Raw genomic sequence first — 23181 nt, forward strand, 5'->3', positions numbered from 1 at the left:
GGCATTAAACCCCATCTCCTTTATCCCCTCCAAGGACGGTGACTCTCCCACCTTCCTTTCATATGTCACTATTTAAAGGTGCTTCTTCAGCCAGATCATTCAGGTCTTGTACATCCCTAATCTCTCTCTCCCTTTGAAATTCACCTCCATTCTCTTAAGTTGCTTACTTGGGGAAGAGTAAGAAAGGAGAGTTCCTTGAATTAAATAAAGAATTCTAAAATTCTCATGTGTGAGTTTAGATACCACAGCAGCAAGTTTCAGAAATCTCCCACACCAGGAGACAAATAAAAATTGGCCAAGTATGGATTCTAAATTTAGGAATACACCCATCTAGTAGGACCTCAGAAAAATTCAGGCATTCATCTATTTGTGTGAGTTTTGTCTCAAGACTTTTACTTTATCATGGTATGGTGTCACACTACAGAGAAGACTGCAAACCAGTGGATTAGAAAGTAAGCTGCACAGAAGATGATCGTGGCAAGATTATACAGGAACTTTCAGTAAGATGGACAGGTCAATGGAAGACAGGTGAGATGGATCGACAGGGACAGAAGGAAGCGTTACAGGCAGAGCATCTCAACCTTGTGTAGGCATCTTCTCCCATGCACGACAGGCCTGCTAATCATTATTTTCCATGTGGATACAGTTATTTGCTCACAACAACAACCAGTGAAATGCAAAAGACCAGCCTGCCTTCGAGTGCAATTAAAAGTAGGACACAAGAAGGAACAGCCCACAACATGCACCAAATCCACTTCTGCAGGCCACCACTGAGCATTCCACACAGCCCATTTGGAAACTCCTGACATACAGGGTGGAAAAAAACCCAGAAAGGCAGAAATGGCATGTAATAGCTACATACGAACAGACAGTACATGGAATGTATTGACTGATAGACACATCGGTAATTAGAAAAAAGGGATGATCCAGTACTCGGCTAATCAGTGCAATGAACTCTCTGATGCATATTCTAGAGGACCCTGGAAGAGCTGAAGAGCTTGAAAGGGAAAAGCAGTGGAGAGAAGGGGACTCAGAGGGGAAACATTCAAAGATAAAGTACCATCTGCTCAAAGGTTCCTCAAAGGTTCCTCACGTCACTGAGTGCTAAACACAGCAGGAGTGCGTATGATAAAGGGCATGGGAAAGAACCGAGGAAGGGCAACGGGTAAAAAAGGAAAAATGAGAGGAGTGAGGGTGTCCTGGGGAAATCCAGGAACAGGGCAGGAGCAGGGAAGATCATGGATCATTGTAAGGTGAGGTAACGCTAAGCTACAGGATAGAAAAAGTCAGGATGAAAAGCAGTACTAAATAAGGCATTTCTGACGCACAGTAAGGAAGAGGTCAACTGTGGAGACAGCAGGGCCTGTAGGAGATGGAAAGGGGACTTAATTGACAGAAAAGATAGACATTGCTAAAAAATTAAATGACTTCTTTGCCTCAGCATTCACAAAGGGAGACAGGGACAGATGCCAGGAGCAGACATGCCTTTCCCTGGGGAGGGAGAAGAAATACTGCAGGAAATCAGGATCACGTCAGAACAGGTGATTGAGAAACTGGAACAAACTCAGCAGCGGAGAAGAAACAAACCACAAGGCAAACAGCAAGGCTGGCTACACAAACAAAGGTGTGGAACTGAAAGCCGAGGAAGCAATTCCTGCTCAACGCCTGGGCAACTGCGAGGCTAGCACAACTGCGAGGCTAGCACAGGGCTAGTACAGGGCACGGGCAGCAGCCTGAGTCACCATGGCGTTACCCAGGTACATGTAACTTGAACCAACTGGTCCTGCCAGTCCAGGGCTTTATGCCAGCAGCAGCACCAGCAGCTTTAGAGGAAAGAAACTGCTCTGCAGAAAGCTTCCTCCCTATTCCAGGGCTGAGATGGGGAAGAGATAGCAAAGGGCTGTGCAGGGCTGGAAAACTGTGAAGCGCAGGCCAGGCAGAGAGAAGAGGGAGGTAAAGACCTCGCTGACAAATACACACCTTTGAAGCAAAGCAGTCCGAAATGTTATCGAAAGTGAGGATGCAAAATGACCAGAGATACCAAGTGCAGTAAAAGAAGGGGCAGACACCGAAGAGATTGGACTGTATGGGCTGAGTTACTTGAAGCATCCAAGCAGGAGTAACTCAGGGGCTCAGCTTTGAAAGCGACAGCTGAACACGCGTTTCAAGCTCCTACCCTGCCTTCCACGTGCCACAAAAAGGTGTACGTGTGGTGTCTACAGCGCAGGAAGGGAGAGGCAAGTGTTCTACCAAACCGTGTGCTTGGGGAAGGAGGGAAGCGGCAAACACAGCACAAAGGGGAAATTCTGCTCTTTGCGTCTGTAAGGTTAGGCTCCTAAAGGGTTATATTTATCCCATGTTTCTTCTGACACTTGAAACAGTTCAAAGCTATTAATTTTTAAAGCACAGCATCTGTTTAGCTTTTTCATAACAGGAAAGCTTACACACTACACACTTACACGCATATACACGCGCACATTTACATGCACATACTGTAAGGTACATCAACACCCCTCTTCATTTACATGAGCGCACCCACAATTTCCATGCACACAAACAGACACAAACACACCTAAAACAAGCAAACTCGCAGACCATTTAATCACACTGATATGCAAATCCGAACTCCTAAATTGTCCATACAGGCACACAGATTCGTTTTTATAAGAACAACCCCCTCCCCCTTCCCTTACTTTAATCGGTTCACTTCCCCCCCCCCCCCCCCCCCCCCGAAAGAACTAGTCCTGATCTGGCAAGAGTTAGAAAGAAAAACCAAGATAAATAAATAATAATAAAAATAATAAATAAAGAAGTCAGCATGCTTAGAGAGTGTTTACACACTCATTACCCTGTAACGATGATGTGAAAGAAGGAAGAAAAAAAAAAAACCCACCCCAATTACAAGGGGGGAGGAAACCCACACAGAAATAAATATTTAAGCAAGTGCTGCCAGAAGCACCATCTGCTGAGGCACTAATAATAATAATAATAATTTTTTCTGTGGTCTTTTTTTTTTTTTTAATTATAAATATACAGGGGGGGGGAACAACCCAACCCAAACTAGCTAAGTAAGAGGTTTTGTTTTGTTGTGTGAGAGAATGGATTATCCCTGGGCAGCTTTTGGCAGTGGCTTTGGCAAACTCATTAAGCTAATTATGCAGTACAGACATAGAGTGTCGTGTCTCTCTCCCCCCACCTCTTGATTTTAAGGCTTTAAACTGTTTTTAAAATTGTGTGTAAATTGAAGGGAAGTGGCTGTGCTGCCAACGGGCGGCTTGCGGAGCTTTTTAAGCAGGATGTGGTGTCCCTTAGCTATCTGACAAGCCTCCCTCCGTTACCTGCCTGACCCAGGGGAAGGGGCTTGCAGAGCGCTGCGAAGAGTGGATGTGGGCGAAGTGTTTATACAGCTCTCTGCTTGAGAGGGGACCGGGGACAGAAAGGGTGGCATCTCCTCTCGCTGCAACCTCAGCGATTCCTGCAATCTCAGCAATAAAAGGGTGCTGCTCCTTCTGCCCCATGCAAAGATGGGCTTAACCCCCTGCTTTCCTTCCTGTACTCTCCCAGGAGGCAGTGAGCTGCTACATGCTCCAGAGGCATTGCTGCTCCAGGAGCTGCATGTGGTGCTGCAACTCTCCTCTCTTCCCATGTGGTCTTCTGCCCCCTTCTCCTACATCAGGAGCAAAGGGAGGAAAGAAAAATCACCTCTCCTTCCACTCCTCAGCTAGGGAGAGATCTGTGCCCACCCATCTCCCTGGCTGATGTGCCAAGCTCTTCCCTTGCACTTTCCCAGCAGCTGACTGCCTCCTGCAGAGAGACTCTCTGTAGACTCCAGCAAGGTGGGAAAGCACAGTACACATTTCCCTCCCCTCTTGTTAATAAGCGCCCAAGTGCTGGTGGGAACAAACCCTTCAGGTTTATCTCTGGAGAGGTGTTTGCTTGCTTCCCTGACTGATGTCTTTCTGCATACAAGAGGCTTTCGTGGGGAGCTTCCTCACTGTACAGGTGGAGGATTCCACAGGCCAGGGCCAAAGGCTGATGGACCCTTTACACCCTGAGCTATAAACCAGGCAGGTGTTACACAATAATCTCCTCTGTCCCTCTGGCTCTCACGGCATTACTCCCTCTGTCTCACCACAGCAGCCTTGGGCTCCCTCTCAGCATCGCTCACGCCTGACCTAAGCTTGCCCAAAGCAGCAATAAGGTGCCCTAGTCTGCACTTTATTCCGTGAGGGTTTCTCATATAAATGAGCTGCAAAATATTGTAGGATAAATATCCCACATTGATGCCAAGACCTGCCTAAACTCGAGTCACTTGTGAATTCCTCCAGCCCAGATTCTCAGCGGTGAGATGTTCTCTGCTTGCCTCCTGCAGGCACTGGACATTCTAAGGGAAGAAGGCTGGAGACAGCACAGCAATGGACAGAAAGAACGGCAATCAAGAGACAGCACTCCCATTTAAATCCTGGGCTTCTGCAGTGAAATATTTTTCCACTATTTGTCACAAAGTCTAACAGCTCTGGGGAGCCAAGCATGCTCTTGGCATGCTTGTACACCTCTCGCAGCTACTGCTCTCCCAAGCAGGGAAACAGAGCACGTACAGATGCCAGTGGGAAATGTAAGTGCCAATGACTGGTTTAAACACTCGATCCAGATGGACAAGACCTCATCTCTCCACCACCACTCCACCCTCTTACTTCCAGCCCTCTCCCCAAGAAAGTTAAGAGTTTTACCTACCTGGCAATATACTTCTGGTAAATATTTACGTCTTCGCTGACAGCTGGTTTGTCAGTGGGTAATCCGTTCCTAATGAGAAACACACAGGGCAGAGCTTGTTAGGAGGCAGGAACAGGGCATGGTCTAAGCTCCTTGCTTCTCTCACACACCACTGACACACCGGGAGAAAGAGCCCACAGAAGAGCACCCAGCAAAGACACCCATAGCTTTAACCTCCCTCCCTTATCCTTCAAATCCTGTACCTTCTTTTCCTAGGGAACCATACAGTCCGCCCACCACCCCTCCCTGTATGTTCCCTGTTTGCAGGACTTGGTTCAGTTTGTTGGAGACACTGAGAAGACCAACCATGAAAACCTGTTTCCACAGAAAAAACTACATAGCCATATACAAACGAGTGATGGCCGTGTGAAAACAAACACCTCCCTGAAGCACCTTGCACCACCGCCCTTATGTGCACGAAGGGCCATCGAGACATGTCTGCCTTAGGGTCAGCTGTGGCGAGAAGCATCTCTGTGCCACAGCCCCGCTGTGAGTGACTGCATATTTCCTATGGCTAGCAGACACACTGTACTCCTGCCCAGTCCTGGCAACGTGGCTACAGCCCCTGAGATGGGGATTTAATCGCCTTTTTTTCTCACAGATACCCCAACTCCAATAGACAAGTGGGGCAGCAAAGGTATTTATGTATTTTAATCTATGAGAAAACCAACCCAACTGCACCCAACTGTCACATAAACACGGGTTACTTATCATTAGGAAGCAGACAAAAATTACATCCTCAAAGAGTTCAACAAGAGGAAAAAGAGATACAGGGCCAAACTCCAGCCACCTAAGAGGCAGTGGCATACCAACACCATCCCAGACAGGCTGTACGTGGTCTTCCTTCTCAGGTTTGCCCTCATCCTACCTTCAACTCCTATTCGTGACAGCTCTGTAGTCTGGTTTAAACAAGGACACTTTTGCACAGAGTTCACTTGAAGTAGGTAGATTAGTTCAGGGCAGGATAATAGCATTAGATGTTAGTTTAAACCCGTGGCTAGGGTATATGTGTGAGAGTAAGGGGCAATTCCCGCCAGGTTATTTGGTCCCAGTGGGGACTGTGAATGGAAAGCCAGGTCCCAGATACCACAGTTAGCACTTTCTCCACCAGCACAATTAATGGGCTGCATTCTTTTATCATGGAAGCCTGTATCTAGTAAGCAGCCTAAAGGAGAAGTGACCAGAGCCCCTTCTGTACTCCAACGTGTGATCAGGACACTGGGAACTGCCAGGTTGATGGCCCTGGCCACCTCCATTCCTGTTGCAGCCCCATCATGATGCCCCAGTTGAGGAAGTCCTGTGGCTACAGGGATCACCGCGGTGCTGCAAACCCACATCTGCAAGTGGCAGGAAATGAGCAAGAGAAAGGAAATCAAAGTGGGATCCCAGTGCAACACCAAAGCAGATCAGAAGAGGCTCACAGCCCCCCAAACAGAGCTCTAGGATGGCCACTGAGCTCCAGGCAGCTGACTGTTCTGCAGACTCTTCAGGCACCCATCACAACAAGGCACTGTGCCTACAGGAATATTTAGAGTGTTTTTTAGCAATAGGAGTCCCTGCCTGCCATCTGGAGCACATACAGGGTTCATCCTTAGCAGGGGCCAGATGCAAATGTTAATAATTCTCTGCCCTTTCCCATACACCTTAACCACAGAGCTCCCAACTCTGTCTGCAGGCAGTTGGGAAATGACTGTCTCACATGGAAAACAGGTATCACTAGCTCTGCCTTCCAGGTGGGGAAACATGGAACGTGGGGGATGCAGACTTGCCTAAGACTGCAAAGAGCATCTGAGTGAGGATTCAGTCCAAGGCCTCCTACGTCCACACATTAAACATAAAACACCCTCTCTCCTTACCAGAGGGAAAAGTAGTAGGGTGTGTGTGACAGCATTTGCCAGAGAAGTGCAAGCCAGAGGTCCCAAACTTACTAAAAATGACCCCATAAGATTGACATCTCACAACAGCCCCAGGTCCACGGTGAGGAACAAGTACGAGTACATCCAAACCATGACAAGAAAGCAGAGAAATCCCTCCCTTCCTCCCTGTTTGCAGCCTCATGTACATATGTACCTTTTGTACAGCTGCCACCTCTGGAAGCCACATTATAAAGTCATCCAAGGTTTGCCAAGGCCTTCGGGTATCTCCATTCAGTCAATGGCATCACTGCAGAGATTGCCAGCGATGTATGTGTAGGAGGTTTATTAGTGGTAATTGGGCTAATGAGTTTGCCCAGTCTGAGGGGTAATTGAATCACCTCTATTTGTGTAAGGAACAAGCAAATTGAGAAGACACAGGCCTGGCCCCTCAGAAGTATGTATATGCCTAACTCCTACGAAAATTGATGGGAATTAGGCACCAAAATGTCTTCCAAGTTCTGGGACAAACAAAAAGCCCATCTTGCTCACAGTAAGTCAGCAGAGTTTTGCCCTTGAGCTAAATGGAAGCAAGAACTGGGTTCTCCTACAGACACAGCTGGATGCCTGGGGAACCGGAAGAAGAAGAAAGTACAGTAGTCACAACCTTGACCTCAGAGTGCTGACAGCACCACGTTCCCTCATCTTTCATTTTAGCATATGAACCTTATAGCCAGTGGGCTCTAGATTCATGGCTGTGACTGCTGATGGCTGGCCACATCCTTAGTGCAAGTAAGATAAATAAAGATGTTAAGGTGAAACAGAGCAGCAGACACTTCAACAGAGCGCAAAAAGAAACATGACAGGAACACTGCAGTATTTATCATCACACAAACTGAACTGCCCACTGATCCACACACAGACTTTAGGTATGATCCTGAACTAATACAAAGATAAAAAAGTGGGAGGACACTTACTTTACTGTAGAGACTGTTCCAGTTGTGATGGAGTCTGTCTTGGAGAAAGTTGATTTCAGGTACTCGGGAGTGTTGAATGGCAATGCGATGGACTGCTCTGGCCCAGCCACAGGAGTGCTGCTGGGGGTACTGGCGAGGGGAGCAGGGGCCAGGCTGGGTGTTGGAGCTTTTACTGGAGTAAGCTTCTGAATGTTCCTCACATCATACTTGGAAGGCCGGCCTACCTTGCCTGTCTTGAAGGCGATGGCTCCTCCCATATCCGGGCTTCCTTCTCCAGGCTTGAAAAGGTGCAAGTACTTGACGTTTTCAAGGTCATACTTGGAGGCCTTCTTGTAAGTGTTGCCGTTTTGTGGCCTGATGCTCTCACCCGTCTTCAGCTTCTGAATGAAGAAGTCGTATTTGGAGGCCCGTGACATCAGACCCTGCATCTGGGAACTGCTGGGAGAGGGCAGCGGCAGGATGGTGGCTTTGGTCTCCGTCAGCATGGAGGCATCTGGACCTGGCACCCGAATGGGCTGTGCCAGCACTGAGGAAGTTTCTTTGCCCAGCTTGGAGCCCAACTCCTCAGATTTGGCCAAGTGCATGGGCCAAGAGAGCTGCTCTCCAGCTTTCAGTTTGCGGATGTACTCCTCATACTTGGAGAAGCGGGCTCGTTTGCTCATGGCATCCTCGCCAGGGAGAGAGGCAGCAGTCGCAGTGGCCTCTGAGGTAGCAGCATTCAGCTTGTCAAAGCTGATCTTGCGGGCCAGCTCATCCCGCATGTTCTGATCATCATAGCCAAACATGCCCAGGAACTCATTCATGGTGGTGGCGGCATAATCTCGCAGCGATGAAGCTTCCCCTACAGAGAACCAAAGTGAGAGAGTCACGCAAGGCGCTGATTTTTCTTCTCCTCCCATACCAGCCCTAGTAGCGGGGAGGGGGAGTAAGGGGAGAGGGGAACATGATCTACTGACGTTTGGCTCACTTGTTAGGTTTTACGACTCTTAAATTAATTTGTTTTAAAAAAAAAAGTAATTAATACTGGGGTAAAATAAAAAGAGTTCATCAATGCCAGGAAAATCAATTTCCTAAATGTTCTAGCCGATGGCTTTTCAGTACATTAAACAAAGTTTCATAAATGTCTCTGCACTCTTGCCTTGGCCTAATATGAAGAAAAAGTAATTTTACTGGAAGTGAGACCAACGCCAATATGCCGAGGTTTGTACAGTTCTGTCCTTGTGTGTGTTTGTGTATGGAAGGAGGTGCACAGAGGATAGACAGCAGTGTGTCTGCGTGTGTAAGGCGGGGGCAGAAACATGTGAGATAGATGCGCTCTGTGTGTTGGTGACCAGCAGGGCTGAGAGCAGGCAGGACAGCAGGGTGTGAAATGGATCAGGGAGACAGGGCAAGACAATGCACGGGGTGGAGCAGGAGGAGGGCAGAATGGAAAAGTGCAGAGCAGAGAAGGAAAGCAGCAGAGGTGGAGATGAATTAAGGTGGGAGAAGAGCGGCAAAGGTTATATGCATGAGCAGCTTGGCAGTGAGGAGTGGCGGGGGGGAGTGGAGAAGAGAAGGCAAGACAAAGACAGGATAGTTCCCCGTAGCTGTTGCAGTTCTTCCCTTCCCTGTCAATTTTGTAAGATTTATTTTCACTCAGCTTGCTGCCTTCCTTCTCAATCCCAACGACTGGAGAGATACTACTCTCCATGTGAAAAGGGGCCACAGTTCAGCGAGGGCTGTGGAAACCTGCAGGCAGCCTCCTGAGCAGCCAGGAACAGCTTCCAGTAAGACCAGGAAAGGGAAAAGCCCACACAGGGTAAGGAACAGCCTTTTCTCCATCAGGATTTGGACTGAGGACAGAGAGAGAGCTGTTGTCCTGATGTGGGCTCCACAGAGGGGAAACCAGCCTGTTCTCTGGAGCGTGGGCTGGGGAAGGGGCAGGAAGGGCTTAGTCTACCTGAGTTTGATCACAGGGAGGGAAAGTGAGCAAAAGCTGTCCCTCCTTGGGTCTCTCCCTCCCTTCCTCCCTCCCCTACTCCCTCAGGCAGTTTCACAGGCCACCAGAAGGGGAAGAACACACATCTGGAGGTCACCCAATATCAGTGTAAAGGAGGAAATAAAGATTGCTCTGACGTGCCAGCTTGGACTCATTTAGGCTTCAGTCTGACACAGCGCTCCTCCTCCTCTCCCTCTTGCTTTCTCCTGCAGAGTAAAGATTTACTGTGTGCAGGAGTCCTTCAAACCTCCCTCGTCATCTTTTCTAATCACTCTGGCTCTCATGGGCAAGCACACTGGTTCACAGGGAGCCAGCACAGGCAGGTACGTTGCCAGCAAGAACGGAGGTTCTGGGCACTGGGTCCAGCTCAAACCGAATCAATGCTGCTTTGAAACACAGTGGAAAAGGAAGGCACCAAGACATAGCCACAGAACAGGTCAACAGATCCAAAGGACGAAAACATACCCCTAGGACTGGGGGATCTGACAGCCAATGATGCCATATGCATAGCGATGCACATACACAACAGCATTTCCGCGCACACAAGACTCAGTCAATGAGCAAAGTCAAAGTTCAGTAGCCACCAGCTTCCACAGGGCTATACCAAGAAAGAGACTGCCTACAACAGGCATTAAAATGCGCAAGACCAGGAGGGTCACATTCCTGTTTTAATATTGCCCGGTTCGTGTAGCACAAGTGCTGCTGCACTAGTTGCCTGTGTACATGGTACATGAGAAAGACAATACAAAGAACACGCCTGAAGCCTGCAAGAAGAAGGACAAAGACACATCTGCTAAGTGCTGGGATCTGGTTTAGCCCAAAATGACTTTCCAGGTCTGGGCACTTAGGCCCAGCATCCTGCATGAGATTCTGGGATGGCTGACTTCGGAATGGACACCCAGTTAGTTACAGAATGGGTGGCAATGCCGCTGCAGCGTCTGGCTTAGGTTGTAGCTTTTTGTCCTCGCACAACCTCATGGGTCAGTATTAAAGGATGTTAAATGCAGAATCATACCCCACAGTGTCCAATAACAAGATTTGTCAGAAGGAAAACACAAGGAAAGGCTGTATTACTCCATCCTCAGAGGTAGGATCATTTCATCTGTGCGTCCCCACTTGGCCCTCTCCTATGGCCCCTCCAACACCCTACCAAAGCCATCAACTTATCTTTCACACGCAGACATATTAAATAATTTCGTCTTGCTTTAAGCAGTTCTCCTTTTTACCTGTTTTTCTCTGTTCTCCACCTCCATTTCAGAGTAACTCTGTGACCCAACAGAAGTGATTAAACCCACGAAATCCCTACTGGGTCTAACACTTCCCTCTTTCTGTTAAATCTGCTTTCCCTGTTCTGCTTTTCCTCTCTTTTTGTACCTGTAAAACAATCCCCTAGCCTCCTTCACAATGCCCTGACTTCCAAGCACTGGACAGAAAAACTCCAGCCAGCTTGTGCCAAACTGCAAGGGGAGAAAGAATACCACAGAGAGGATCTGATAGGAAATTAAACTATTAAGTGTGATTTTAACTAGCTTTAACAGCTACCCTGAAAGCCAGCCAACCCCCTTCCTTCTTTAACCTAACCTGCAGCACATGAAAAAAGAGGGGAGATGCTCTTTTTCAACCCCACATCTCAACCAGTTTTACAAATCCCAGCTTGGTTCAGGCCCCACAGACATTACAGATCCAGAGAGGAAATTGAAAGAAACCTAGTATTTATTTTTTTTGTTACACTGGAGAAAACTGAATGTTGTAGGAGACGAGCTCCTTTTTAAACTTCTCTCATCTGCACACCTGGTCTTGGAAAGCATCTCTGGTACCCATGTGGCTAGACTTCAACTGGTGCAAACACTTAGACGCAAAACCCAAGGCCATAGGAAAGTGTCAGTTTGCAGACCTTTTTTTGAGCTTCGCAAAGTCTGAGCTTTAGTTCAGGTTTCACTACCCTGGATTTAATTCCCTCATCCCCCCAAACACCTTGCATTCTGTTTTTCCTTTGCTCATATTTGGCTCCAGATGACCCCAACAACCTCCCTGATCAACAGCTTTGACAGCGCTGCTCAGTCTTTGCTCATACCCCTTTGGGATGAAACCCTGCCCAGTTCCCACTGCTCGCTGCCTACCAAGTGCACCTTCACTCATCCCAGCATGAGCCCACCAACACACCACCCAAAGCCAAGACAACCTTCACTTATCTGCATAGGCACCTAACCAGAAGACTAGAGGCTCTTCAAGTGGAGGCATCTTACAGAAGGGAGATGTCTCACCAAAAAGATGGTACGAGACCCAGCCAACTCATTTCACATACGCTTTCAAACAACACCGAAGAGGCAATTATTATTACCTAATCAAGAGAAAACCCTCCCCATGCCCACACACAGACAAAAGTGAAGCAGGACAGCAGCTGGGAAACAAACTCCTGGGAGAAGTGCACAGCCCTGGAAGGCAGAGGCAGCATTGTCCCTGGGTCTTCTTCCCCCTCCCCTGCACCGCGATTTTCTTTCCTTTTCTACGTGATAATAACTTGCCGCTGCTCTCCATTTGTGGGCATTGCCAAAGAGCAGAGATCTGTGTGTCTCAGAGCAGCTATCATATCACAAAGGATCCGAAGCTAGCAAAAAAGGGGCTAAAAATAGCCTGCAGCAGCACACTATATATGGAAGGAAAAGCAAAACAGCCCAAATGGAGTACAAGGTCTGGATACTGGGGGATGGGACATCCCAGCCAGGGTTCTGTCCTTTATTCTGCTTGGGAGGGAAAACATGTAGACTTGGGGGCTATAGGACAATGAGCAAGAAACTGGCACTCATCATGCATGTTCTCCCAAGTGGAGTCTCCCCAGGAAATTCTGGAGAGAAAGCCCCCCTTGTTGAAAACAGGTCCAGGATTCCCTTTCTACGGGACTTAGCCAACAGGCTAAGAAAAGAAAGGAGAATTTCGAAAACTTGTACAGGGGAAAGCTCCTGGTGACTACGGTAGCCCACTATGTAAGTAACAGGCAGAGTAAAGAACATGGGACTGCATAGGAAAATCTCCCTGGGTATGTGTGTGCCAGCGAGAGACTCTACTGGGAAATCTAAATGCTATATATAAATGTGTGCAGAGAAGCATGGGTCAGTCAGTGTGCAGGAGCGGGTGCGTGAATGAATGAAGAAACACATCTGCATGTCCAGATGAGCTTCTGACAGCCATCTCCTGACAGACGCCAGCTTTGCGACTCCTGAACACGTTTCCCAGCTCTACCAGAGAGGAAGGCACAGAAGGCAAGACTGAGCACTGAGTCCCTTGTTTCCCAGGGGTGGCTCAGAAAAAGAAACAGGGATGCTGTACGCGCATGTTCCCCATCTTGTTCCAAAGCATGAGGATTAAATAGCATGGACCAAGTATCTGCAAGCTCCTGCCTGATGCATAAGCAGCTTCACTGTCTGGCGCTGCAAGGAGACAAAGGTGGCAGGGATGTGGCATGACACTACAGGAGATGCTAGCGGAGGACACAAACAGCAGATGAAGTAAAGCAGGTTGTGTATGTACACACCAGGACTCCCTTCTCAGACACACGTAACTAGGGTCACTTTCCCAACTGATCAAGAAAGCCCAGCTAGATTTAGGATACAGTTTTCTGTGTGGCTCCTGATTTTTACCCAAGTTTCCAGCTGATCAAAGAAGTACGGGTTCAATTTTAAATGCTGCTGAGCACTGCCAGCTCTGCATCCTCCACGTCCTCACAGGGAGCAATGAGTGTTCAGAACCTTCAAAACCAGGTTCCTGGGATGGCTCCCCTGAAGCCACATTGACCAGGAGGTCAAAGCTGTATTCCTCTCTTTTGATGTAACAGCTTCCTGCTACCCCCCAACTCACAGGAAAAAAACCTCCTTTTTGGTATAGACAGTTCCAGATCTCACTGGAATAAACTTAACTTGCACCCAGTAATACCAGGTCTGAGAGGACTCGGTGAAGGACAGCTTAAAACCCATTTTCCAGAATATTGACAGAAAAAGACAGAAGAGGAAAAGAACTTCGTCTTTTCCAAAGCAAGAGATGTTTCAGTTTGTGCTTTCCAGGGAAACATTGCAAATGACATTTACAACAGGGTTCTCAAAGCAGACGCTGAAGACCTGGCAGCACGTCTGTTTGCAAGTCAAATCCCATGTGGCTGCAGATGTAAACTGGACCCTGCATGTGCCGTTACCTGCCTTAAACATAAATGAGTCTCCAGCCGCCCATGAACGCTTATACATTTTTGCATAATCCTTTGACAACACAGCCCTGCAAAAGGCATTTTACTGAGAACTCCTACCCCAGTGAGAAACCTCAGTTCCTTTGCATTTTCCCCAGTTTGGTAACATATTTTTTACATTTAACTTCCCCTCTTTTTAGTTTTTGTAGCAAATAAAAGCTGCAAATGGGGGGGAATTAAAACAAACTAAAAACGGAGTCCAGGCACAATCACCTTGTGTCTGGGAACGACAAGGGCTTTCCTATCAAAGGAAACTGAAGGTCACACTTTTCCTCATTGATCTTGCAATGTTTGTTAATTACTCTGTCACTGATGTGGCGAAGGATAATTAAACAGCTCTGTTTATATCTTATATGCATAATTATGTGCGCTGCCACTGAACTCGTGAAGACTAGAGAATGTGCCTCTCCAGAAGGGGAACGGACAGACGGAGATGAGTTTCGGCTGCATTATTAACAGGAGGAGGAAAACACCGCACAGACAAAAGGAGGAAAGTTTGATGGATTCACAAAGTGCTGAGATCAGGGGAGGGGTGCATGCAGGTGGAGCAGATTAGGGGGAGATCTTTCAATTACAGATCCAATCCAGCTGGGTGACAAATTGGGGGAGGGAGCTGCTCTGCCCTAATGGAGAGAATTCAATTTACCCTAAGCTTTTACCAAGGCTTAGCGCTCATACACCCCCCAAAATCAATGTGGGGGGAACCTGGGTATCAGAAGTGAGAAAGAAATTCAACTGGGGCTTCCCCCAACATCTCTTGCTGAATCCAGCTTTTTGAATAAGCCACAAAAAAGAGGCAGAAACTATGTGAAAATAAGAAATGCACACGCAGCCTGGGGAAAACACCTTGCAACTGCACGTGAGTCGGCATCCCACACCGAAGCGGTGGGGCATGTACAGGTTTGGAACTAGACGCTTCACCAGCTCGAGCCCGAACTCCGGGTGCACCACCCCGCTGGGGGACCGGCTCCCGCACCTGGCTGGCGATGGCAGCGACGCCATGGCAAGCGGTGACGCCACGGTGAGTAGTAACCCCTCCGCCCCTCCAGCCGGGATGGGGCAACACACACCAGCAAAAAGGGAACGCGATGCCTTACGTGTTGGGCAGCTCTGTGAGGGGCTCTTACCCGACACCCGGGACGGGGCACCTGCACTGGTAGGCCAACCCGGGACAAGTGACAAGGACACCAGCTTCCTACCGGCGGAGGGCAGCGGCCGGGGCTCGCCGGGTCCCACGGGGGACCATCCATGCCCTGGCACGGCTCGGCCTCCCCCCGCGGGGTCCCCTCCCGCCCAGCCCCCCGGGAACGCCGCCGCCTACCTCCTGCCTCCCGCCGCGCCTTCCAGACCCTTCGCGCGGGGCGGGGCGGGGCCGGGTGCGAGTCCCACCGCCCCAGGTGCGCGCGGCCCCGCCCCGGCCCGGCCCGTCCGCTGCACCCCCTCCGCGGGGAGGCCGTGCCTGCCTGCACAGCCCGCCGTGTGTGTGTGTGTGTGTGTGTGTGTGTGTGTGTGTCACCTGGGATGTGCCACAAGGGCACCCTCTGCTTTCTGTCCCCCCCTCATGTGGAAATACACGGCCAGGAAACTGTCACACCCCACGGTGACCTCGGGATGGTGTGAAGGGGGCTGCACGGGGAGATCTACTCTGCCAAGGGATCCGTGGTCTGGGAAGAGCCACATCCACCCCAACAAACACCCTTCTTGGGAAGGGGAGGTGGAAGCAGAGGCAAACTCATGGTCCCAAGAGCGAAATGACAGGTCTCTGCAAGGGGACCAGGGCTTCCACCTTCCTCCAGGGCTTCCACCTTCCTCCTTGGCTGCCAGATGCAGACCGCATCCAGCACGGACACACCGCAACAGCTTCGCCTGCCCCACAGAAAACGCGACCGTGGAGCTGCCCCATGGAGGGGGCAGAGGGCTTACCTGAGGTGGTTCCTCCCCCCAGCTTGGAGCCTGTCTCGCCACTGGAGGACCGGTAGGCATCATCCTTCGAGGCTGGCCCGTCTGAATCCCTGTCATCCAAGAAGTTGCCATCCTGCGAGCCCCTCAGAGCATCTGCTTCATCCCCGTTATCTTCCTCATCACTGCAGCCCTTGGGCTGCACCATGTAAACCCCTTCAGGGGGTACCTCCGCGCTCTCGGCACCCTTACATTCCTTGCCCTCCGCTCGCCCCAGCAAGGGCTCCTCGTTGTATTCCCCATTCACCCACTTCTCAATCACCTCCCTCCTTTTGTCCTCCTCGATCTTCTGCACGCGGCTGAGTCCATCTGAAAACTCTGTCCCCAGCTCCTTGGTCCCAGGCTGAGGCAGGTCCTTGTTGCTGCTCTCCCGCTGCGGCCCCTTGTCCGCTCGTGCCTGTTCGGCTCCCCCGTGGTCAAAGACGACCTGGCGGCTCAGCTTGGCACAGATTGCATTTAGCTTCAGGCCGCCTTTGCGCTTGGCAGCCATTGTGGGTTTTCCTGAGGTTGCGTCAGTGCATATAGTTCTTTCAGCTGGAAAGAGAGAGGGCAAAGAAGCAAGGAAGGGCATTAGTGGGATCAGACAACTTGAACCCTAAAAGCAAATGGCTGGTCCCAACCCAACGGGCCTTCAGGCATGGCCAGTGTCATCCTCTGGAAGGTGGGACTGCCATTGGTTTCCTACGCTCTGAGTGGAGCTCAGCCAGGAGAGCCCAGTGAGGGGCACACTCCGAACCTGCTGGTACCAAAGGATGCCACTGGCCTCAAGAAAGAGGCACATATTCATGGGGGAATTGAACTGGGCTCAAAAGGTCCAAACATCTCAGGCAGGTGAATGTAGTCTGTTCATGGACTCCTGGCTCAGGCTGCATATGAAGTCTGTTAAAAGCCTGACTTGCTCTCTCCTTCAGACTGCAGCACCACCTGCTTTATGAGCCCAGCTCCATCCCAGACGTGCTGGCTGCCAAAACCACACCAGCCAGTACTGCACCCCAGCACCCGTAGCAGCTTCCCAAGCCTAACCCTAGAGACGGCGAGGAATTCACTTAATGGGGTTTACACATAGTCTCAGAGAAGAGAACCAGTATGGACGAGAAGGAACCAGTATGGAGGACAGGAGCCCGGGCAAGTGCGAGCACTGGAGCACCAGACTGGTGTGCGGCAGTCGTGTGGGAGAAAATCGCCTTGGGTTGGTATCAGTTGATCAGGCCCCTTTGCCTGCTCACTCGCTCGCTCTCACACACACAGGAAATTCTGCTCTCACACTTCCCAGCACAATCAGCTAATTAGTGTGGGTTTGTTATTTTAATGTAGTTTATTCATATGTGACAGCTAGTAAAGGAGGGGTAAGAGAAAGTGGGGGGAGAAAGAAGAAGGTAAGGTCTTAACTTCAAGGTCACAGAGAATCTTGAACTAAATGGTCCCTATCAGAGAGTCACTTGCATGATTATTGCACCAACAATTAACAAGACTCAATCACAAATAAAAGCAAAAAACTGATTCTAAAGCAGCTGCATTGTCTCATTTCCCTCTTTATTTATGATACCCCCGAGAGACACCCAGACTAAGAAGGGTTAAAGGTCCCAAGGCAAGAAAGGACACACAGCCTGGCTCTTCCCAGGGGTGCAGTGCTGGGACAGACCCTGCTCCGTGTCCCAGGGCTCAGGAAAAGCACCCGGTAAAACGCCTGCCAGGCACCCGCGACAGTGGAGTTACTGTAGGGACGTTGCTGGAGATCTCTTGGACTTCATGTCTTGCTGAAAGAGGGGCCCATCACACGGAGAGCCAACAGAAACCACGTCCAGACCTTGAATGGTGAGAACGGGTTCCTCCACTGCCCAGGAGTCCCTCGTGGCAGCCCAGCCCACACCTCCCTGTCACCAGCACAGAGGTGCTGCTCCACAGAAGCACGGTGAGATTAATCAGACCCCCTACAATGCATCCAGAAGCCATCGTGACAGCCCCTAATCCCATAACATGACAGCCCAATACAAACAGACTGAAACTTTAGACCTCCTGTCCAAGAGCCAGAGAGTGGCTGCTTAGCGTAAACTCCTGACAGCTTCAGACACGCTTCCCTGTCAAGGACCGCAAGAAAAATAACCCCCCGACAAATATATCAGCCCCCCACACAAAGGGAGGCAAAATGTACTCCTCCACCTTCCAAAGGCTCACCCCCCCGGCACTAACACCTACATGCAATCGTGCTTTCACGAAGGGAAAGCACATGTTGCCCCCAAACACACAGCTCCCCATCTAGAAATGATAGCTCTTCAAGAGCTGTGCGTATGCGCTGGCACGCTCCATAAATGTAGTCATACACGTAGGGGTTAAAAAGTCCCACCTCCCCAAAATACATTACTGTACGTTTCCCCACGCGTTTCCCTTTCACACATTCCCCCAACACAGGCACGCAGTCCTCATGCATACAGATGGGCACCGGCAGACGCCCATGAAGCTGCAAAAGTCTCTGTGTGCTGGCACCTTCCTTTCCCATCACATTCCCACTCTATTTAGGGCAGAAAGTGAAGGCCCATCCTATGCGCAACTGGTACCACAGAGGGAATCTCAGGAGGCTGCTGTGAGCTCCAACTGGAGCCCGGCCAGGACACCTACAGCTCACGCCTGTGTGCTCGGGCAAAGGGCCAGCGGAGCCTCAGTGGCCACAGGTGGGGACGACGGTGGCTCCCGCCTGGTGCGGTGCCTGCCCAGGGCTGGGGCACCGGGTCAGCACTGAATCACCAGCACCGCTCTCCCCAACACTGCCTGGTGATTCCCCGTCCACCTCCTCACCATACCCAGCCCTGCGTAACTGGTGAGCTCAGCGCCGCTCGCAGCTGGAGATAACTGGGAGGCAGACACGCGGCAGCTCAAATCCCCACTGCCCTCCCCCTTTCTGCGATGAGGGCAGGTCCCATTATTTTGGTCTGGAGGTGTGCAGCCAAGTGCGTGCACCAGCCGGCAAATGAATATATAAATATTTATTCAAAGGAAGAGAGGAACAGACGTTCCCGAGGCTGCACTTGCCGCGTACGCAGCAACTCCAGGGAGCCTGCAACTTGTCTTCCATTCCTGTTCCTGCCTCCTTCCATCTCACGCAGAGGCTTTGCCCCTCTGCCTCCCCAGATTCTGGCCCCCAGCTCCTGCCCTTCTCCTCTGCATCTTTCCTGTCCCTTTTCCTTGTGTTTGGGAATTTTTTTGAGCACAGCAATGCTGCTCTTTCACAATTTGAGAATCTTTTCCTAAAGTTTAAGTTAAAAATAAAGTTCTGAAAACATACCTTTTCCATAAAACTAACCCTCCCAGAGACCTTCCTGACATGGGATCTGCCCTGTAGTACCAAGGCTCTTACGTATCTCCATTCCACCTATGCACGTATGGCCGCAGGAAATCAGGACTCCCAGCTGCGTCTGCCAACCTTGCAACCAACTCTCCACAAGCCCAGACACATCATTTTATCTTTCCATTGCCTTATTTCCTTGTCTGTGGAATGGGAAGGACATCACCTATATGAGCATTTCTATTCCCCTCTTTCAGCCTGTCAATTTTCAAAGCAGAAGGGAACCCCTTCTCCCAAAGACAGGCCGAAGATGGCCATCAGCCGGAGGGGACCAGAGCATCCGTGTCTCGTTCACTCAGGCGGAGGGAGAGGAATTGAGCTGGCGAGTGAGGGACTCTCGTATCTGCCCGAGGTCGGGACTGCCAGGCAGGGAGGGACCCCCGAAGTCAGGCAGAGGCTCCTTCCCCCCAGGCCGAGCTCCCCACCCGAAATCACCCTGTGTCTCCATCACACTGTTTAAAGATTCCAGGCTAAGTAAACATCCCCCTTCATTTTCTTCGTCTAAATAGAAATGTTTTGATTTCGCATCAATCTGAGGAAGCCGTTTATAACCTGAGCCTGTCACACGGACTTTTCATCTCTGCCCAGAACAAACTCTCCCACATGCTCTATTTACACTGAGCACTTCCTCTGAAAACAATGCCACCGGGAGTTTACTCCGCTTGCCCCCTCCCCACACCCTGCGAGGAGACACCGGCTCCCCCAGCTCCGCACCCAGCCCCGTGGCATCTTGAGAGCAAACCTCCCTTTGAAGAAAAGGGATGCCTTGCCGCAGCCAGGCCTGGCAAGGACAAGGACAAAAACCACCTCGCCATTTGCCTGCCTTGTCACCCCTTGAACACGCTGCCAACAAGCCCAGGCGCTGTCCCCATCGCCCCTCTTTCCCCCGGTCCCCACCCAGGCTCTCTCCTCCATGCAGTCCCCGAAGCAGCACTTTCTCGCCCACCAACTCCCCAGTGAGGTGCTGCCAAGGTGGGCACGGCTCAGCTCTGCCTCCTCCCAAGGGAGAATCACGGAATCACGGAATCTTCAGAGTTGGAAGGGACCTCTAGAGATCATCTAGTCCAACTAGAGGGGCTACGACGGGTCACGGTGTGCGGGACCAAAGGGCTCTGCAGCGTGGACAGCAGTAGGGCAGCCCGGCCCAGGGGCAAACCGTGGTGCAAAGAGAAAATCTGGAATTGCAGGGAAAGGAAAAGCGAGCGGGAGGCTGGCTTTGGCTTGGGGTCAACGAAGAAACAAACCCCAGTAGAGGGGAGAAAGGGACCCGGCTATGAAAAAGGGGCGTGCGAGAGCTGGGTGAACCAGTGGAGGAGAAGGAGCCCTGGTTGTGCGGCAGGAGCTTACTGGTATGGGAAGAGCTGGTGGCGCAGGGGGAGCCCTGCTGGATGGGGCAGGAGCTGAAGAGGGGCAGGAGGGCCCATGCTGCGGGGAGAGGGGTGCTGGCTGGGGAGGGACGGCATGCTGTCACTTCAGAGGGACGGGTACGTCGAACAGATGGAGCTTTCATATTCCTATTGAAGAGTTTTAAGCCCAGCTGAGCAGCTCGGTTCAGGAGGGAGGTCCCAGTGCCAGCTTTCCAGGAGCTGCAAGCTCTCATTCGATTAATTATTAACGGCATTATTTGGGGCGGGCAGGGGGAGGGAAGGAGGACCGACATGCTGCACAGTCCTTTGCTTTTTTAACCAGTGTGGTGCAAGCTTGACTGGAGAGACTCCAGTCTGCCCGGGAGCCCCAAGCAGGGAGGGCAGCACGGCTTCCTGGGGTTGGGGGTGAGGATGCTGCGTGCCAGAGCCTCTTCACACTTGAGCTGCCATCCCTAAGACAGAGCCAAACCTTCACAGCAGAAGGCTGCTGGGGCATTGGGAACGTGCTTCCCCAGAGCAATGCCCTGGCGGTGCCCAGCCACACGCCGGGAGGAGGCAGGGAAGGCAGCCAAACCCGCAGCCCCTTCCAGAAAACACTTCCCCTCCAGCACGACGACTCATGCATTATCCCAGGCAGGGCCAGGGCAAAGGCAGCAACAGCCCAGGCATGGCTCACAATGTGTGAGAGTGGATATAGTGTGTATATTTTCCCCTCTTCAGTTTATCAATAAAACATTTTATTGCTTTTAGCCCCGGAAATGACCTTGGATTAGTGGATGCTGTCTTTTCTGGCTGACCTTGGGGAGTTCACAAAGGCTCTTTAACAACCTCCTCTGCCCTGCAAGCATGGATCCCGCCTGTGCGTGTCTGCGTGAAGCCGGGGAAAGCCCTCGGTGCTAAAGTCGGACCTGACAGGCTCCGGTTCAGCACTGGGCAGGGAGGAGAAGGAGAATCAAAGACGTGGGAGGAGAAATGAAGTGAGCAGCCAAGGCATCCTTACGGAAGCGCTGCCAGCTACACTCCCTGCTTTCCCATCACCGTGAGGGCTCTCCCTGCACACCCCATCCATAAACCGTGGAGGAAAAGCTGGGGACTCTGCTCTGGTCCCCATGGCCAGCGCTGGTCAGAGTGCGCTCTGCCTGCATTCAGCACTGCTTGACCTTCTCCTGCCTGCCACACTGGCATCTCCAGCTACTTTCCTCCTTATTTCCAGCTCCCAGAGCCTGGTTCAACCCTGGCCCAAAGGGGCAGAGACCAGTGCCAGTTCTCTTCAGCGAGCCTGTCCTGCTTCCCTTTGCTCAACCTTTTCAGCTGCAGAGTGAAGCTGTTATTTTCTGGTGACAGTGAGAGGCCGCGTACAGAACCCAGCACTGGGCAAGGAAGGACAGAAGACTTTCTGAGAGGTGGGGGAAGCGACGGGGCTCTGGAGATGCTGGTACGCTGCACTGGGGCTGCCGGCCAGCTGGGCTGCTTCTGTTTCCCACCTGGCCACTGGCTGGTCTGGTGCTGCTGCCGGGGTTTCTCCAGGAGAACAGCTCATGAACAGAGGGAGCCCCCCCTTTCCCCAAACAGAAATTAGCCGCATTATCTCTGAATGGTGTGTATTTTCACTGCAGAAGTGTAGTTATGGAAGGAGGGAATGGGACAGGAGAAACGGAGAGGAATTTTCCTCCTCAAGGGAACAGAAACTACGATCAAAGAGGGCTAGCGCTGAGCTCTGAGGCTGAGCGAGGTCCCTGCACACCGCAGGGCAAAGCCAGCAAGGGTGCTGCAGCAAAGCGCATCCCACCAGGCAATCCTCCCTGCTGCCTTCCCCCATTAACACAAGCCTCCCTTTCCAGCCACGTCTTTTCCTGGTGTCCCCCTGCAGTGTCCCCTAGTACTGGGCACAGAGGGTCCCCATCCCCTCCTGCAAACACCCCTGACTCTTCTGCTGTACACAGGGACAACCTTCCCTGGCACCACAGCCCCGCAGGCTCTGCCCTGGCACAAGATCCCCTCCCCAGAGCACGTCCCCAGCCGCCAGGTGCCTGTTTTCTCCAGCCGCGTTCTCCTGGAGCGCGAGCCCTAAAGTGTTAACGGCGATTGGTGAAATGGCACAGCAGATTGCTACAATAAATAATTTACTGATATTTATAAATATTCAAATCAGCAGGCTTCAGAAATTGAAAGGGGGGGGCTGAGCTGACGGGGAGGAGGGGTGTTTAGGGAAGGGAGGGGGGGCTGACATTAATTCCCAAGCTCTCCAAATTCATTTGAGAACTGTTTCTCATTTCAAACAAATATTAAATCTTTTGGTGTCAAGCCTCCAAAATAAAGTATCAAATAGAAAGTCACCACCCTCTTGGTGGCCGATGCCTTGTCTGCCATGATGCTGAGCACCTGTGGCCCTGTCCCCTGGGACACTCAGCCCCTGGGGAACGACAGCAGCCTGTACCAGCGAGGAGCCTGTGCGAGAGCAGAACTCACCCAGCCACAGCTGTAACGCAGCCCACCACCCCACCGACCATCATCCGAGACAGGAATCCCTGTTACTATCACCTACAAGACCTTGCCTTCGTCTTCCAGCGAATTTTCTAAATCCCATTGGGAAGAAAGGGCTGAACGTCGGCGCAATGAAAGCGGAGCCAGGACTCCCAACTCCACCCCGGGGACATGGCCTGGTGGCAGAAACAGAGCAGGGGGTCAGGGCTCCTGACT

General features: G+C 51.1%; 1 protein-coding gene across 9 annotated transcripts in view; it reads right to left on the reverse strand.

Annotated features, from left to right (window-relative positions):
- The window catches only part of CASZ1 (castor zinc finger 1), a 292054-nt gene that overhangs the window by 33971 nt on the left and 234902 nt on the right, over window positions 1-23181 (reverse strand). For all 9 annotated transcript variants that reach the window (XM_074560818.1, XM_074560822.1, XM_074560817.1 and 6 more), the window contains 3 exons: window positions 15739-16308; window positions 7604-8444; window positions 4735-4803 (listed from right to left, as the gene is read on the reverse strand). In XM_074560818.1, coding sequence (XP_074416919.1) covers window positions 4735-4803; window positions 7604-8444; window positions 15739-16308 — 1480 coding nt within the window. The remainder of the gene's footprint in view (window positions 1-4734; window positions 4804-7603; window positions 8445-15738; window positions 16309-23181) is intronic.

This window comes from Larus michahellis, chromosome 16, assembly GCF_964199755.1.
Source record: "Larus michahellis chromosome 16, bLarMic1.1, whole genome shotgun sequence".
Taxonomy (NCBI): domain Eukaryota; kingdom Metazoa; phylum Chordata; class Aves; order Charadriiformes; family Laridae; genus Larus; species Larus michahellis.